Source organism: Salminus brasiliensis, chromosome 2 (assembly GCF_030463535.1).
Source record: "Salminus brasiliensis chromosome 2, fSalBra1.hap2, whole genome shotgun sequence".
In the NCBI taxonomy this organism is placed as follows: Eukaryota; Metazoa; Chordata; class Actinopteri; order Characiformes; family Bryconidae; genus Salminus; species Salminus brasiliensis.
Window position 1 is genome coordinate 55,623,590 of NC_132879.1, and position 13,504 is coordinate 55,637,093.

At 45.3% G+C, this 13,504-nt stretch overlaps 1 protein-coding gene across 1 annotated transcript in view; it reads left to right on the top strand.

Moving 5' to 3' along the window:
• Positions 1–13,504, top strand: part of LOC140549517 (xylosyl- and glucuronyltransferase LARGE1-like) — a 68,185-nt gene that overhangs the window by 36,517 nt on the left and 18,164 nt on the right. The window contains exons 5-6 of the mRNA XM_072673229.1: positions 10,479–10,602; positions 11,624–11,795. Of these exons, the coding sequence (XP_072529330.1) occupies positions 10,479–10,602; positions 11,624–11,795 (296 nt within the window). The remainder of the gene's footprint in view (positions 1–10,478; positions 10,603–11,623; positions 11,796–13,504) is intronic.

Sequence of the window (13,504 nt, forward strand, 5' to 3'; positions counted from 1 at the left end):
GGGTGTAAATCCCCCCAGCATAGGGTTTAACTGGGTTCTCTGGAACAATGGTGCTCCCTGACCTCGTTAAAGCTCTTGTCGCTGAATGCAATCAAATCCTCACAGCAGTGTTGCGTGAAAGATGTGATGGTCATGAAGGTTGCAGCATTGTGAAGAAGCATCTTAAGCAAAAGGACATGGGAATAAGGCCTGAGGGGCAGTGAGGCAATGAGCACACACACACACAGATCATTGGCCAGCCAACTCCAGCCAACAGTGGCAGCTTGCTGAGCCTGGGTATCGAACCCACAACCCTGTCATCAATAGCCCGGAGCTCTAACCGCTGAGCCACCGCTGCACTGCATCAGCTCTACACTGATGGACTTTACTGCAATAGTGCAACTCGGCCTTCTTCCCTGGACAGTAGAGACAGTTGCTCCGACACAAGCAGGATCATCTCTTTTTAATCCCCTTGATTTCAGAAGAAACAATGAAGCAGAATCAGCAGGTGTCCCAATACTTTTGTCCAGATAGTGTAAAGTACTGTAGCAGATGCTAAGCAGCCCTTAAAAAACCTGAAAGCCTCATTTGGCAGGAGTCTGAATCAGTTCAGAGTAGCTGAGACGAAGTGTCAAGATAATCCCAATCTAATCATCTAATCCCATCTAATCCCACCTCCCGACTGACTGACTGTGCAGCACGCCGCCTCCCGCTTGTGCTGCGTTTTGTAATCCGTACGAAAAGAGCTGTCTTAATATCTCCTGTTCTGAAACCGGGACAATCGGCGGAGCAGAGACGCTGGTACAGAGCGTGGCACAGGTCACACAGGAAAAGGTTGGGGACGCAAATTCGCGAAACCAAAGTTACGCTCGATGCCAAATGTCGTGGCCAGTCTTACTGGAATGCATGGAATTATCAGTCTCCAGATAATCCAGTGTGACCAGGGCTCTAGGCTTTACAATCACCCCAGTCCAGTCATCGCATGACGCAACCAGTACTTCCTCACTTCTCCCGTCTTCTCAAACTGCCACTGATGCAGCTTCATTAGACAGCCCAAACCCCAACACTGACCAGCCATAACATTAGTACCACTGACATGTGATATGAATGAGTCAAGGGGTGGATCTACATATTAGGCAGCAGGTGAACAGGGATCAGTTCTTGAAGGTGATGATGAGACGCTTCGCTTTGACAAGAACCAGACTGTGATGTTCTAGATGACTGGGGCAGAACATCTCCAGAACATCAGGCATCAGGTCTTGGGGGGTGTTTTCCTGGTATGCAGTGGTCAGTAGTACCTACCAAAGGTGGTCCAAGGACGGACAACCGGTGAACTGATGATAGGGTCATTTCTGCTGTTTTGGAGCTGAAGTAATTAAATGTTGCCTAATTGGAGGGAAGCCCCTCTCTCTCTCTCTCTCTCTCGCTCGCTCGCTCGCCCCCCTGTGCTCCTCACCTGCACTGCTGTGTATACGGCTTGTATAGTAGTTCCTCTGTTTAGGGAGCTGCATCCGCTGGTATATTTTTAACCTCTACTGCAGCAGCATGAGGCCAGATACAAAACTGGTGCCATGTCATCAGCTGTGGGCAACGTTAGTGCCTCTTCCTTTTCTGGCAGATCAGCAAAATTCACACACACACACACACACACACACACACACACACACAAAAAAAAATAGACACTCTCTCCTGTTCTCCCTCTCTTTCTCTCTCTCTCTCTCTCTGTGTGTGCTGGCCTCACTGTTGTCCTCTCCTTACAAATCTGAATATGCTTCTCTCACGACTGCAGACTGTTGCCTGGCAACATAACCTCCATGAACTTCAGCTCTCATCCAATTTCTCCTCCTCTTCTCCCAAACAAAGTCCCACAGTGTCGAGAGAGAGAGAGAGAGAGAGAGAGAGAGAGAGAGAGAGAGAGAGAGAGAGAGAGAGAGAGAAGCCGAATTAGAAAGAGCGAACAGGATAGACTGAGTAGAAGTAGAAGACAGAGAGGCACCACGAGAAAAAGAGGGGTGGAGGAAGAAGAAGAGGAAGAAGAAGAGAGAGAGAAATAGGCATAAAAAGAGGGAGATGAGAGAAGAAAAGGTTAGAGAGGAAGAGCTAAAGAAAAAAGAGGGCGAGAGAGAGATTAGAGGGAGGGAGAAGAGTAATAGAGGAAAAGAGAGATGGGGAAAGAAAAACAGGGCGAGAGAGGATAAAAGAGAAGAGGGGAAATAGAGGAGAGAGAGAGACAGACAGAGCTGAAGACAGTGAGAAAGAGAAAGATGGGGAGAGATAAAGAAGAAATGGAGAGGAGGAGAGAGATGAAAGAGATGGAGAGGAACAAATACGGATAGAAGAGACTAATGAAGAGAGAGAGAGAGAGAGAGCGAGAAGGTAAGACAGAATTAAAAAGAGAACGATATGGGAAGAGAGATCGACATAGAGAAGAAATAGAGAGGAAGGCAGAGTGAGAGAGAAACAGAGGGGAGGAGAGAGAAGACGAATAAACAAACAGATAGAGAGAGAGAGAGAAATGGAGGTGGGGAGGAGAAGAAGGGGAATGGTGGAAGGAGAAAGGGTGTGCGAGAGAGAGAGAGAGAGAGAAATAATGAGAACACAGGGAGAAAAGAGAAAAACAGGGCGAGAGAGGATAAAAGAGAAGAGGGGAAAAGAGGAGAAAGAGAAAGACGGGGAGAGACAGACAGAGAAGAAATGGAGAGGAGGAGAGAGATGAAAATGAGAGAGATAGCGAGAGAGAGAGGAAGACGTCAAAGAGGACAGACAAAGACAGAAGGAAAGACAGACAGAAGAGAGAGAAAGAGAGAGGTGGGAAGGAGAAGAAGAGAGAAGAAGAATGGTGGAAGGAGAAAAGAGAAGAGAGAAAGAGAGAGACATGGGGAGAGAGGGAGAAAGTAGAGGAGTAGTTGAGGAAGTAGAGGAATAAAGAAAAACAGGGCGAGAGAGGATAAAAGAGAAGAGAGGTGAAGAGAGTGAGAAAGAGAAAGAAATGGGAAGAGAGATCGACATAGAGAAGAAATTGAGGGGCAGAGAGAGAAAGAGAGGAAAGAGGTGGAGAGGAGCAAATAAGAAGAGAAGAGACTAATGGAGACACAAATGAGAGAGAGAGAATGAGAAAGAGAAATATATTGGAAGAGAGATCGACATAGAGGGAAAGAGAGTGAGAGAGAAAGAGAGAGAGAGAGAGATGTGGGGAGAAGAAGAATGGTGGCTGGAGAAAGGAGGAGAGAGAGTGAGAGAGAGAGGTGGGTAGAAGAAGAAGAATTGTGGAAGAAGAAAGGAGGAGAGAGAGAGAGGGAGATAATGAGAACAGTTAGAAAAGAGAAAGTCATAGGGAGAGAGATCGACATAGGGAAGAAATAGAGAGGCGGAGAGAGAGAGGAAACGGGTGGAGAGGAGAGAAGAGACTAATGGAGAGATGAGAGAGAGAGAGACAGAATGAGAAAGATAAATATATTGGAAGAGAGATCAACATAGGGAAGAAATAGAGAGGGAGAAAGAGAGCGAGAGAGAGAGGTCAGGGGGTTATGGGAGGGGGCAGTGGTACAGTAGTGGAGACAGGTGTGATTTAACTGTATGGAAATGGGAGTTTAGCGCTCGCTCGCCCTCTCTGCTCAGGAGACGTCTGTGTCGTTGTGAAGCTCATCATGCTGATAGACCTGCTGAGGTTAGGTAATGTCCGCAGCAGCTGCTGAGAGTGCTGCAGATTTCGGAGGCGGTTGGAGATTATAATCCCATATGAACTACTCAGATTAATCCTGTGAGCTGTGAGCAGCCCTCAACCCTGAGCGGCCATGTGCTCTTCAGATACTGCCTCCCCCTGATCAGCGTCCTGCAGAACCTCAGGCACCTTCAGACCTGGAGACGGTACTGAATACATCCGTCCACTGCGGTTGGGACGTTGTGGCCAAGGGGATCTTCAAGTAGGCCTGTGGTGTAGGACCCTAGCAATGTGTGTGTGTGATGGGAAGGTGGGAGGGCTTAAATACCTATGCAGAAACTATGCAGCTACATTAGCACGTTAGCATATACTCATTTACCAAGAGCAGTTTATAACCTTAATAACAGCCTGGATGACCAAAATTCAGCTCCTTTCAGCTTTGATTTTCATCACAATCTAAAAATACATCAGTAAAATAAAGCCAGTTCCTTAAAACCCACTATTTACTGGACAACGGTCAGTCCTCCTGGACAATGGTCAGTCCTCCTGGACAACGGTCACTACATTCACATGGGCTGCTGTGAGGAGCAGTTAAGGTCTCCTTGCTTGAAATATGATTGTAAAGGGAAGTGGTGTGAAGAGTGTGTGTGTGTGTGTTAAGGTCCATAGCGATAGAATGCAACATCACTAACAAGGCATTAGCAGTGGCCTCATCCGTGGTGTTAGCATTGCAGTCATGGCGTTAGCATCTCTGGCATGTTGTTACGATCTAGGGCTGCAACTATCAGATATTTTTGAAATCGAGTATTCTGTCGATTCTTTCATCGATTAAACGAATAATCGGATAAATCATACTTTGGTGTTTTTAAGCAACTATATCAGTAGTTTTACTACATCAACACTTTTACTAGAGCACAGCTTCAAACCTTTGGCTTATTGGTTCCAGAACTGAGCCCATTTAACCAACCTTTCTGTGAAAGTGTTCTGATGTACATGGGGGAAAAAAATAAAAATAAATATATATTGAATATAAATACAACTTCACAAACATTTGTCCTTAGATTTATCTTAATTGAAAAAGAAAAAGGGGTGGACCCCCTGCGATAGCACATATGAGAGTGAATAATAAATATACAAATATTATATAAATGTACAAAAAGTATAAAGGTACAAAAGGGACTTCATTTTCCAATCATCTCCAAAAGTAAATCTATATGCATGCTCATGTAGTTATAAAATAATTTGTCCATCTGTTGCATTTATTATTACTACCTTATGTCAAGTCAAGTCAAGTCAAGTCAAGTCAAGTCAAGTGGGTTTTATTGTCATTTCAGCTACATACAGAGTACACAGTGAAACGAAACAGCGTTCCTCCAGGACCATGGTGCAACATAGACACAGTGCATACAGAACACAAGTGCAACACAAACAAGTGCAGACAGGCAACACAGTACAGACAGAGAATAATAAATAATTAGGGGTAGTGTGCAAATTCTGCAGTGTGTAATAAATATTGAGTCCAGTGAGGTAGTAAAGTTATTAGTGCAAATGCTTGTGCAAAAAAATGCTTCCCATTTTATCTGGGGTAAATGGTTGGAGAGAGAGAGAGAGAGAGAGAGAGAGAGAGAGTGAGTGAGTGAGTGAGTGTGCATGTAGCAGAAAAGACATCAGTTCAGTCTCTGGAGTTGAGAAGTCTGATGGCTCGGGGGAAGAAGCTGTTGCAGAGTCTGGTCGTGTTGGACCGGATGCTGCGGTACCTTCTTCCTGATGGCAGGAGGGAGAACAGTCTGTGTGAAGGGTGGGTGGAGTCATCCACAATGCTGGTTGCTTTACGGATGCAGCGGGCAGTGTAAATGTCCATGAGGGAGGGGAGAGAGACTCAGATGATCCTCTCAGCTGTCCTCACGTATACCTCATGTATAGAAGAGGCGTGTTTTGAGATGTAACCTATCAGATGAGGAGGGATAAATTTCATAAGTGAGATCTTGGTGCATTTGCTGTCTTGCTGCTTATAATGCCAACTCACTATCGCCTCAAAACACAGGCTACAAATGATCACAAATACTGTCTCTATATCTATATGTTCTAACAAGCGCTAGTGTTAGCAGCTAGCAAGCGTAATCATACGCAGTAGAGGCTCCGAGTCCGCTTGGAGAAGTGCAGTGCACCTGAGGAGGCTTCCGGATCAGGTGCTGCAGCATTGATGAAGTACTATTATAGTAGGCCAGGTCCATTTTTACGCAGTGTAAAAAGGTCCCACGCTCAAACACCCCTATGGCTGCAACAATGAATCGCTAAAATCGATAATAATCGATAATAATCGATTATTAAAATTTATTATTATTAAAAATGTTGGCACTATATGTCATTATCGATTCGTTGTGTTGCACGGACCTGGTACGGGAGCACCACAATGATGAAACAGCACCAACATCAGCATTGTTAGCATTACTACCATAGTGTTAGCATTGCAATCATGGCATTAGCATCTCTAGATCTGTTGTTATGATTGCTACTGCGCCGGCTGCCAGCATCACCCAGCGCCAGCATCACCCAGCACCACTGCCACAGCGCTGGCATCCCTATCACGGCAATAGCATCTCGGTCAGACTCCAGCCTCGCCCATACTGCAACATTGTTAGCATTACTACCACAGCATTCGCACCACTGCTGCGCTGGCTGCTGGCCTTGCCCAGCACGGCTACTGTTGCTTTACTCATTAGCCACGTTGATGAGGTCCTGGGCCCTTCACATCTAAACCTTTTTGAGGTCATTTTATCCCACACAATAAAGAGCAGATATTTTTGGACTCTCAGTCAGTTCCGTTTTTCTTGTGAGGATCCTGAAAAGAGGGCATGTCCAGGAAAACGAGGACGTGTGGTCACCCTATATGGTCTAAATTTAAACACTATGTAGGAAACCCTTGTTCCCCCTCCCTCGTGTCCTCTCTGCAGCCATGAAGCATCCCTCTTTGTCCATGCTGATTGTTCCAGCACTCTTTCACAGACGATTAAACATCATTATCTAATCATTTCTATGCCGTCCGGTGATGATACAGAGCAGAAATCACTGGTGTGGAGGAATACTGCTGACAGATAGATTCAGATAGAATGACGGCACATTTGCAACCCTTTAAACATGCTGCAGTTTTCCCTTCTCTTCAAAGATGGAGACGGAACGGACTAGAGCTTTGATCCTTTTATAGTCCAGCCTGGTTCATCAGGTCTGTGTCGCCAGGGCGGCTCAAACCATGTCGTGCATGGGTATAAAGGGCCCTTAGTGTGTGCTGTTTTTAAGTGAAAGAGATAATTTGAGATAATACAGAGGCAGCTGTGGCCTGAAGGTTACCAGATGGTGGACCAGAAGGTTGCCCGTTTGATCCCCTGGACTGGCAGGAAGTAGGGGATGGGCTCCTCCATCAACATTCCTGGCTGAGGTGCCCTTAGGCGTAGCACCTAAATGTTTTTCAGACTCTTACAGACCGAAATATCCTGATAATGAACAAGAATTACATTTGCTATCAAGGTTAGGTCATGCAATCAATAAATCAGCTAAAATGAACATGAAAGAGCATCAATTTTCCTGATTTTATGAATCAAGACTTACTTACAATATATGGACAAAAGTATTGGGACACCTGCTTCTTCATTGTTTCTTCCGAAATCAAGACATTCGGACACACTAGTATTCCTTACTATACCTCTCTGTTGAGGACTGGATAAAAAAATAGCACCTTGAGCTCGTTTGGCTCATATGCTGTCAAGAAGACCGTTTAGTGTTTCTGCTTATGAGTGGGCATACTCAAGCCTCCCCCTGCCCCCTTCTATTAACACAGTAAGCTGCAGGTATTGAGCTATTGAGTCAAGGCTTTCCTACCAAATGGAGCGTGTAAGACGAGTATGACATGACATAAACCGAGATTAGCCTCTGGTGTATAATTCTGCATAATGGGGTTATTTTCTCTGTCTGAGAATAATGCACTCGCAGCGACTTTTAGCTACAACAAAGGCGGGCGAGTATCCCTTCGCATGCACTATACATTCTAAAAATAGTTCGGCCATAAAGCCATTTTCGCTTGCCTAAGGTTTTTCAACCCATGCCCAAAGAGATGAACGCGCTTCCCCCATTCGTCCAATCTTATATTTGCCCGTATTCAACCCCTCTGCTATGGATCTGTGGGTTCATGCTAAGCATCTGGAGCTCTGTATATATGTATATATGTCTTCATATTTCCCAACTATTTGCCAGCTTAGATAGCCACCAGGGGTTTCTGAGCGTAGTGTCTTCAAACACTGATCAGGCTACGCTTCTTGATTTCAGAGGAAACAATGAATGAGCAGGTGTCCCAATACTTTTGTCAACCGTGTATAAGGTACAAATTTTGCAAATATAGTCCACGTCCTGAATGAATGGAGGAGAATTTCCCCCATTGGTCCAATCTTTTCATTTGCCTGTATTAGATCCCTCTGCTAAGGATCTGTGGTGTTCATGCTAAGCATCTGGAGCTCTGTAGTGGAAGCTCTTGCTCTTGCTTTCTGCTAAGCATGCCTGAACTTATCCGCTGTTTTGCAGGAAGTTCTTGTAGTTCTTCTTCGGTTTGGACCACAGCACACATACACTCCAAGCCTCCAAGCCTTTCCGCTGCAGCACTGAGGCAGCACGGGTCCTGTTCTTTAGCCTTGAGCTACAGGATAAGGACAGTAGCGGCACTCCGCTGCCCCAATCGCAACTTGCCAAATCAGTAGCCAGCTTTCTGTCTGGGCTTTATGCACAGTATGTATGAGTGTGTGTGTGTGTGTGCCCTCAGACCTGAACATGTACTGTGTCTTAAACATAACTCCACCATAACTCCTTTTCTCCTCCATTCATTCAGGACGTGGACTGTTGACAAAAGTATTGGGACACCTGCTCATTCATTGTTTCTTCTGAAATCAAGTGTATTAAAAAGAGCTGATTCTGCATTTGTTGGCGTAACTGTCTCTGCTGTCCAGGGAAGAGGAAGGCTTTCTGCTAGATCTAGGAGCAGTACAGTCTATCAGTGTAAAGCTGGGTTATTCTGCAGTCAGGGATGCTTGAATGCCTGATTCTCATGGCCTTTTGCTTACGATGCATCTTCACAATGCTGTGACAGTCATGATCATCCCTTCCCCTATAGCTTTAATCCAGGCTGACAGCTGAGGGACATATGTGCCACTCTCTTCCTTTAACATACAGCACTAGCATATTGTAGTTGACATATATGTATATTTCATATTTCTCAGCTATTTGCCAGCTCAGATAGCCACCAGGGGTTTCTGAGCGTGGTGTCTTTAAACACTGACCAGGCTATGCCCTTTGTGTGGTGTTTCTAGCAGAGCTGCAAACAGAATGATGTTGTCCCCACGCCAGGGTGTTCTTTCATCATACAGGGGCTGAAACCTTTATTGTATCTAAGACAGATTTGGTCTATCCTGACCAGTTTCAGGTGCGTCGTCTCAACCTTATTCAAGGCAGTTCAAACTTATTGTCATTATGCTAATACAGGCTTGTGCAGAACAACCCAGCACTGTTAGGCTGGTAAGTCTCCAGTGCTGTAACGGGTAGGGACGTGGTACAATACTGCAGGACAGTAGACAGGCTGCATTGACTAAGACCTGGGGACTTTCACATCTTGCACCCCGCCAACAGTCTATTTTCACTCCCACCACCTGCATCGTTTTTTAACAGCAGCGCTGCTTGTGAATATCTCTACTCAGATGGACGCGGTGGTCTCGAAATTAGGTGTGTTCAGGTCAGTTTCTGGCGTATTGCTGTGTATCTTGGCAGCAGAAAACACAGGAAGGTAAAGGTGCACGGATGTGTCCTCTGAATTTAACCCATCTGTGGTAATGAGAACACACACACACACTAGTGAGCTAGGGGCAGTGAGTACACACACACACACATACACCCAGAGCGGTGGGCAGCCAACTCCAGCGCCCGGGGAGCAGAGAGGGTAAAGGCCTTGCTCAAGGGCCCAACAGTGGCAGCTTGCCGAGCCCGGGAATCGAACCCACAACCCTGTTATTAATAGCCCGGTGCTCTAACCGCTTAGCCACTACTGCCCCATATCCACCACTGCTCCATAGGAGGAGCTCCACTGACTGAAAACAGCCTAGTCAGACGTTCGTCAACAGTCAGACGTTCGTTACTATCTCGGCAGTGAATTGTCAACACAGGCGCGTGCAGCCCGGCGCGCGTGCACCCCCCCCACACACACGCTTTACACCACTGAACTAGCAACCCGCCAAAGTCAGTCAGACCACACCTGGCTCTTAAAGAGAACGGCGAGAGACACCCTGATTGGTTAATTACTGCACGTTACGCCCCAAAAAAGACTCCCATGATTAATTAAGAGACTCAGTACATGACTTTTGTGCATTCTGAGCCGAGCAAGGTGTACTTTTCCTGTCGTTACCATAGCAAAGACACACCGACACGCCCTAAATCAAGCTGCACGGTGCGCGGTTGATGGCTCGCCAAAAGTTAGCTAAAATAGAGCCCCAGAGCCCCTGATTCTGTCCTGACCATCCATGCACTGCAGATGCAGCAGATGTAGAGTAGGTTGAGAATTCCTGGAGGAAATTCTTCATGGTTACAACATATCAGTGAAATGGTAGCTGTAGCTCAACACGTTCAAATAAAACCTACAGAATCTGTTGTTTACTTCCCTGCTTTCCTCAGCGTCCATTCAGATTTCAGAGTGGGGGCTTCAGAGTGCTCTATGTTTACTTTGGCGAAGTGGTACTACACACCCGTGTTTCCTCTGAGAGTGTGTTCACCTTGCGCTGCGTGTGTGTGTGTGTGTTTTGTGTGACAGACGAAACCCTCTCCACTTCCACTTCATCACGGACTCGATTGCCCAGCAGATCCTGGCCTCCCTGTTCCACACCTGGATGGTGCCGGCTGTCCGGGTGGACTTCTACGATGCTGATGAACTGAAGGTGGGTCCTACTGCTGATCCTGGATCAGATTGTACTACGTTCTGGGTGGTGGGTTAAACCTGTGGTATCAGGCCTGTGTCTGTAGCAGAATCCTTATATTTGTGGGTTATGCATATGAAAACAGGCTTTTAGGGTCAGTACAATATACAGCTCCGGAAAAAATTAAGAGACCACCCTACATGATCAGTGTCTCTGGTTTTACTGTTTATAGGCAGTGTATTTTAGGGAAATTAACATTTGCCTTGTATTTCCATGGACAACATTTCCCCTAAATATCAAATAAAAATATTTACTATTTAGAGCATTTCTTTATTTGCATAAATGCTCAAAAACAGCTGCTCAAATAATGCAAATAAATTATTATAATAATTATTATAAAGTAAAGAAGATATTATTCAGATTTAAACTCAGTACTAATATCTGAACTTTGAGAGCATTCAGAAATCTATGGTGAAATAACCTCGACTGTCTCGATTTTTTATTTATTTATTTTCTTCCCCAGATTTCACCAGAAGTAAATGATAAAAAATGTCACGATATGAATAATGTACTTGAATAAAATCAATGATATTGGTCAGATATCATCCATATCATATGTCATGGAAAATGAGAAAAGGGTGAATTTTTCTTTTGCATGAAGAAGAAAAAAGTTAGGGTTGACTTTAGGGTTGTATACCAGTTTTAGGTACCATTGATTAGGTAAAATTGCTTACCATACTGTGCACATATGTCTAGTACTGGTATTAAACAAAACAGGCACCCACCAATTTTATACTATTTTTAGAGTTTTTAGAGTTTTTAGAGTTAAAGCTCTAACTGTTACCCATATAGCTTGGCTAACTGTCACTGGGCCCTGGCCTATGTGGCCCTGTTTGCTGGCAGTTTCTTCTCCTTCTCCCTCAGCCCTTGTGTGTAGACTGGTTAGGCCTGAGAAAGTACTGCAGCTTGTGGGGCTCCTTACGTTTCACCAGGTGTTTTCATTGTATTGGGTTCATTGTATTTTCCATTGCTTTTGCTGCAGTCTGAGGTGTCATGGATCCCCAACAAGCACTACTCCGGTATCTACGGCCTGATGAAGCTGGTTCTGACCAAGGCGCTGCCTTCTGACCTGCAGAAAGTCATCGTCCTGGACACTGACATCACTTTCGCCACAGACATCGCTGAGCTGTGGGCAGTCTTTCACAAGTTCAAAGGTTTGTATCATGCATTGAATGTGAAAGTAGTTCATCCTGGAGAACATCCTTCCTTCCAGATATTTCTTTTAGGATAACGCACAGTACGTAGTTTGGACTCTCTTTGTCCCAGGAATTACAAAGTTGCAGTAGACGTCATGCCAAGCAGCTCACAGGGTTAAGCTCATTCATTGAGAAAACCATAGGGAGCATGGTGATCCCTTCTTACAGTGGATCAGCCTGGCACTCCTTCAGTCATGAATCTGAAGCTTTTACCCCTTGCATGAGAAACTGTACACTGCAAGTCGTCTCCACTACAGCAGAGTAGACACTGGTGATGCTCTGCATGGGGCTACTACTCCAGAGCTACGTAGATCTCTGGGGGTCTGGTTCAGTCTTTATTATGGGGTCATTCCTGTGGGTACCATTTCTCCTGCCCTCTTTTCCCCTGGGTGTACTTCTCTAGAGGCGCCATTATCACAATCAGTGGGATCCCTCAGGGCCTCGTTTTAGGGACCATGCAGTTTGGGCTTTTTCACATTTTTCACATTCCAGCCCAATAATATCCTAATGAAGGTGTAGAAAGGCCCCAGCAAATCGCTGCAGTGCTATTTTGAAATCACGGAGAGAGCATAAGCATGACGGGGAAGCGAAACTAAATGTCTCAGATTTTCTTCTGTAGGTGCTCCACCAGTGCATTTCCTGCTTAATGGGTCCAGTACAGGAGCGAGCACATGCTTTCACAACTCAATAACGTCTTTTCATCACGTATCAAAGAGCGGAGGATATTTTGTGCGCCTGACTTGATATGGATGTGGCTTTCATGTCATGGAAAGGCAGTGTGACACCCGTCGGATGGAGCGTCTTCAAAGAATCTGATTGGTAAACTGCTTTTGGTATGCAGCTAAAATTAGGAGGACGGTCTTGCAGTCCAAGTGACAAAACATGTGCAGGTCTTCATCGCTCATTACGAGGACTTTATGCCTCATTAGAGAGAAGAGTAATGAGCCGGGTAAAAAGTGAGGTAAACAACAAATGCACTCAAAAGTACACTCACCGAGCACTTTATGGGAACAATGTGCTAATCCTGGATAGGGCTTCCCTTTGCTCTCAAAACAGTCTTTCCTCCACCACATTCAGCACTCTTGTGGCTGAATGCAGTCAAATCCTCACAGCATTCTAATAAAAAGCCTTCTGCACAGTACTCCAACTCTCACAGTTACAAAAACAGGCTCATCTCTTTTTAATGCCCTTGATTTTAAAAGAACGAGAAGAACGAATGTGCAGGTGTCCCAATACTTTTGTCCAAATAGTGCACACATTCTCAGTGAGTATGTATTCATAATTGGGCCATAATGTACGACTCCTGAAGGACTGATTGGGACTGACATAACCAACCATAAGCAATCTCCTCTGAAACCTCAGGCTGGCGAGCTCTTTCATAGGAACCCGGTTGTGCATTGTGTGATGCGCTTCCGAACATTTTACCGCGCCGCTGTCTCTTTCGGCGGGCTGTCAGAAAGCCAATCTAACTTTTATATGAAACGTGTCCCTTTGAGCCTATTCAGACAAAAGCAACGCTTACTCTCTTTCTGCTCCCAACAGTAACTTATCTGGCCTTGAAATGGCTAATTAACTTTCTCTGTTAGCTTCTCTGCTTATTGATCCCCAAATCAACGATGTATTCACTAGAGGTCTTGCCTCTCACGCGAAAGCCAATACAGGCAATT